Source organism: Arachis ipaensis, chromosome B08 (assembly GCF_000816755.2).
Source record: "Arachis ipaensis cultivar K30076 chromosome B08, Araip1.1, whole genome shotgun sequence".
Lineage (NCBI taxonomy): Eukaryota > Viridiplantae > Streptophyta > Magnoliopsida > Fabales > Fabaceae > Arachis > Arachis ipaensis.
The window spans coordinates 127142033-127145750 of record NC_029792.2 but is presented as its reverse complement, the minus strand read 5'-3'; the positions used below and the strand labels follow the sequence as shown (position 1 = coordinate 127145750).

Here is a 3718-nt window from a genome sequence, read left to right as displayed (position 1 = left end):
TAAACTTCCAATCTTCTAAAAAGAAAAGAAGGGGAAAAAAAGACATTTATAGAAGATAGTAAAGTTGTTCAAACATCAGAATATTCTCTCAAATGTTTTTTAAAAGCACATGTGCAAGTAATATTACAACATAGCTATTCATTTCTGAAGATGTGCTAGATGAACATGGTAGGAACAAGTATTTTGACATTACTTTGTGGCTTTAAATGTTAACAAATGCATAATTTTCTGAGAGGGCCCTAGTGATACATTTTCTGTGTATTTTTTCACATTGTTTCTCTTTATTGCAATGCAGACGTGCAACCCTCCTATACTACCTCCATTCTCTGCGTTACTTAAAGGTACAATTTGTATCAACAGGTTATTTATTTATTTATTTTTGTGTGTGCGCATTGTGTTGCATTTGTTAAACACTAAACAGTGGAACCTATTTGTATAATCAAGTTCTAACTCTAGCTATATAGTATTACAATTCCACCCTAATAAAACAACTATTACCAAAAGACAATAAGAACCCCAAAGCTCCAAGAGTCTTAACATTCCAACACTTTTAGTTTCCTGGATGGACTCTTCTAAACTTTCTTTGACATTTGTACTTGTATGTTTCAGAGGGAGCTGATCCTGAATCTGTTACTAGAGCTGTTAAAAATTATGCCAACTATGGGAAAAAGAATAGTGATTCATTGGCTAAGCTTTTCATTACTCTATTTGTCAAGGTAATGTCTTTCCTCCTATGTATAGAGAATTATATTCACTAATACTTTTTCCCTTCGAAATAATAGTTACTTTCCATGTACCCAAAATAAATGGGCAGCAATGTTGTTTTGTATAATAGAAGGTTAATCAATTCAATACACACTAGTTTGTGATATTTTGAAGCTACTGTTTTCCTCATTTTCCATCAAGTGTGATCTTTAGTTCTTGAAATGACAGTAGAGATCAAATCTTTTGTGACATAATATTTATTAGGACGGTGACTCTTTTATGTTTGTTGCTAGTGTAAAGCAAGGGATATCTTGTAGAAGTCCTCTCATGTGATCACCAACCCCATGCTTTGTTTTCACCATCTTTTGGTGTTAGAAATTAGGATAGAATCATATCATAGCAAAGAGTATCAAATATGATCTCTTAGAATTAGCATTGGTATTTATTGCTATTTTCTTGTTAATATTAGGGTTTAGGGTTTAGGCTTTGTTTCTGTTTGTTTCTTGTTAGTATTAGGGATTTACTATTGAGAATCAAATTAATTTCAAGTGTTCTTTAAAGTATGAAATGTGAAATAGGAAGTTGTTTCAATCTCATGCAATTGTTATGATTTGTTAGTTTCATTCATATTGCAGCTAGCATCAGTTGAACAACTTTGGCAGAATGGTTTATGCATAAGCTTATATGAAGGATCATGGATTTTAAAATCTTGGGGTCGTAAATCATATTCAATAAGTGTAATCCACTTCACTTCTATTTCCCTTTTTTAATTTGAAAATTAGCTTATGATGTTTTTGCTCATGATGCTATTTTGTTCAACAGATTGAGGATTTCACAGATCCTTCTCAAAATTTTTCAAGAGCAGTTGGAGCTGAAGAAGTAAATACGATATATGGATGTATCCATAGATCTCTTAACTTCATTTTGAGGTTTCTGGATGGCCAGATGCAGGGCAAGGAATTGATGCCTCTTTTGTTTGAGAGACATACTGTTTCTACTTTAGGAGTTGAGGGTATTAGGACTATGAATGAGAATGAGAATAGCCTTACAACTCCAGAAGATGCTTTCCCATCCAAAAGGAGGCGCTTAGAGGGAGGGGTGGCACAAAACCAGGTAGTAACTCAAGGTTCTCAGGGAACAGAACCAGGTAGTGGTGGGATGCAGCCTGGTAAAACTGCGTTTGATAATGCATCTGCATCTTTCACACATAGTACTGAGCATCATGGTTATGATCGAAGGTTAGTTCCTTCTCATGTTGATGATTATGGTTCTGTTGCAATATCTCATCAAAACACAGTTGCTCCTGTTGGAAATGGTGTAATTCATTCACCCCTTCCTTCAACAAGTCATAATCCACCCATACAATCTCAAAGTGTAAAATTCCTATCTTCTAGAACATCTGATAAAAATTCAGTTGCTGTGATTGAAGATGGTATAAATTATTCACCTTCTCCTTCAATAAGTCACGATCTACCCATACGATCTGGACGCATTCCCCCAGTAAATTTCCTAGCTTCTTTTGCAACATCTCATCAAAATGACGTTGCTTCAATAGGAAATGGTTTAATTTATTCACAACCTCCTCCAAGAAGTCGTGATCCACCCATACATTCTCAACGTATTCCCTCAGAAAATTTCATAGCTTCTGTTAGAATGTCTCATGAAAAGGTTCATTTACCCCCTCCTTCGACAAGACATAGTCCATACAGAGCCGAGCATACTTTGCACAATCACAGGAGAATTTAGTTTCAACCTTCTCATGGAGGTTGTTTCTTGTACATGTATACCTTGTCAAAATTCAAATTGCATTAGCAAATCACCCAATATAGACAACCAATTGTCTATTCTCTCTCTTCTCCCCATTGGTTCTGTCGAGCTAAAGCCTCCTTGGGTTTTGTTAATCAGAATGGGATTTAATTCCCATTTTCTTAGTTTGTAGTGGAACTTGTATTGCCAAAATAGAATCTTCACCTTCTACTGACAAAAGTTTGGTGTAGTGTTAAGCAAGCAGTATTTTCAGGATGACAAACAACATCCAAACCTTAGAGAAGGCAATTGTTGGGAGCATTTAGTGATGATAATCGAGTCTGATATCACACTGATGTCACAAGAGAAAGAAATTTCCCCTTCAATTGCATAAGGGCTCTCCCTGGTGATATAGCATCTGTTGTGTTATGGGTGAAAATGTCCTGACTTGGAAAACTAAGGATCAGAACCAACCAATAAACAGGTAAGGCATGTTTGGTTTGTGAAAACACTTTCTATTTTTATTATCAGTGTTTCCTATTTTTAAGATTTTGTGAAGGAAAAATAAAAACCAAGTAAAACAATGAAAATCTTGTTTCTTTTTTTTTTCTTTTAATTTTTTCATTCACGAAATCCTAAAAGTGAAAAACACTGAAAATAGAAAAAAAAGCCCCTAATTTTCCTGTAGTTTAACATGTCAAGAACGTAGAATCCACGGGTCAAATATTAAAGGATAACTCATTTTGTGATTAGCTAGTAGCAATATAGAGCAAGGTTGCATGCTGAAATTTTAACTCTGCGAATGATGGAATACTGCAAGTAGTACTATGGTCTGGTCTCTATTTAAAATTAGGCAATTCATTGTAACATGTATAGCCTGTGTTTTTGGCATAACTCTGAATTGAGGGATCCTCTTCCCCTCCCTTTCCTTAAACTATTGGAACCATTTTAATTTTGAAGTTATAAACTGCTGAATGCTGAATTCTAGTTTTTTATTTATTTGTGTTAAATGTTGGATTGATGAATATTTATATACTCTGAAAAATTTTTATGAATTATTTCTCATGTGCCCAATATATGATTGAATGTTTAACAGCAAATAAACTGGGGGACTAGTTTAGCATCAGGTATAGCCTATATGGATGAGATGCTGCTTGTTTCTTGTCATGAGTCACAAGATCATATACGAGCTGTTATATTCATAATAAAAATATACTAATATTATTCTATTTATTTTTTTAATTTTTTATAATATATGTATAAATAT

General features: G+C 34.0%; 1 protein-coding gene across 2 annotated transcripts in view; it reads left to right on the top strand.

Annotated features, from left to right (window-relative positions):
* The window catches only part of LOC107613694, a 7976-nt gene extending 4490 nt beyond the window's left edge, over nt 1–3486 (top strand). Inside the window, exons 7-11 of one of the 2 annotated variants that reach the window (XR_001614146.2) lie at nt 296–341; nt 610–716; nt 1341–1442; nt 1528–2935; nt 3205–3486. Coding sequence is in view for 1 of the 2 variants with exons in the window: in XM_016315802.2 (XP_016171288.1) it covers nt 296–341; nt 610–716; nt 1341–1442; nt 1528–2451 (1179 nt within the window). In the remaining variant the exon portion in view is untranslated. Of the gene's footprint in view, nt 1–295; nt 342–609; nt 717–1340; nt 1443–1527 lie in introns of both variants that reach the window. The other variant, XM_016315802.2, reaches the window with a different exon arrangement.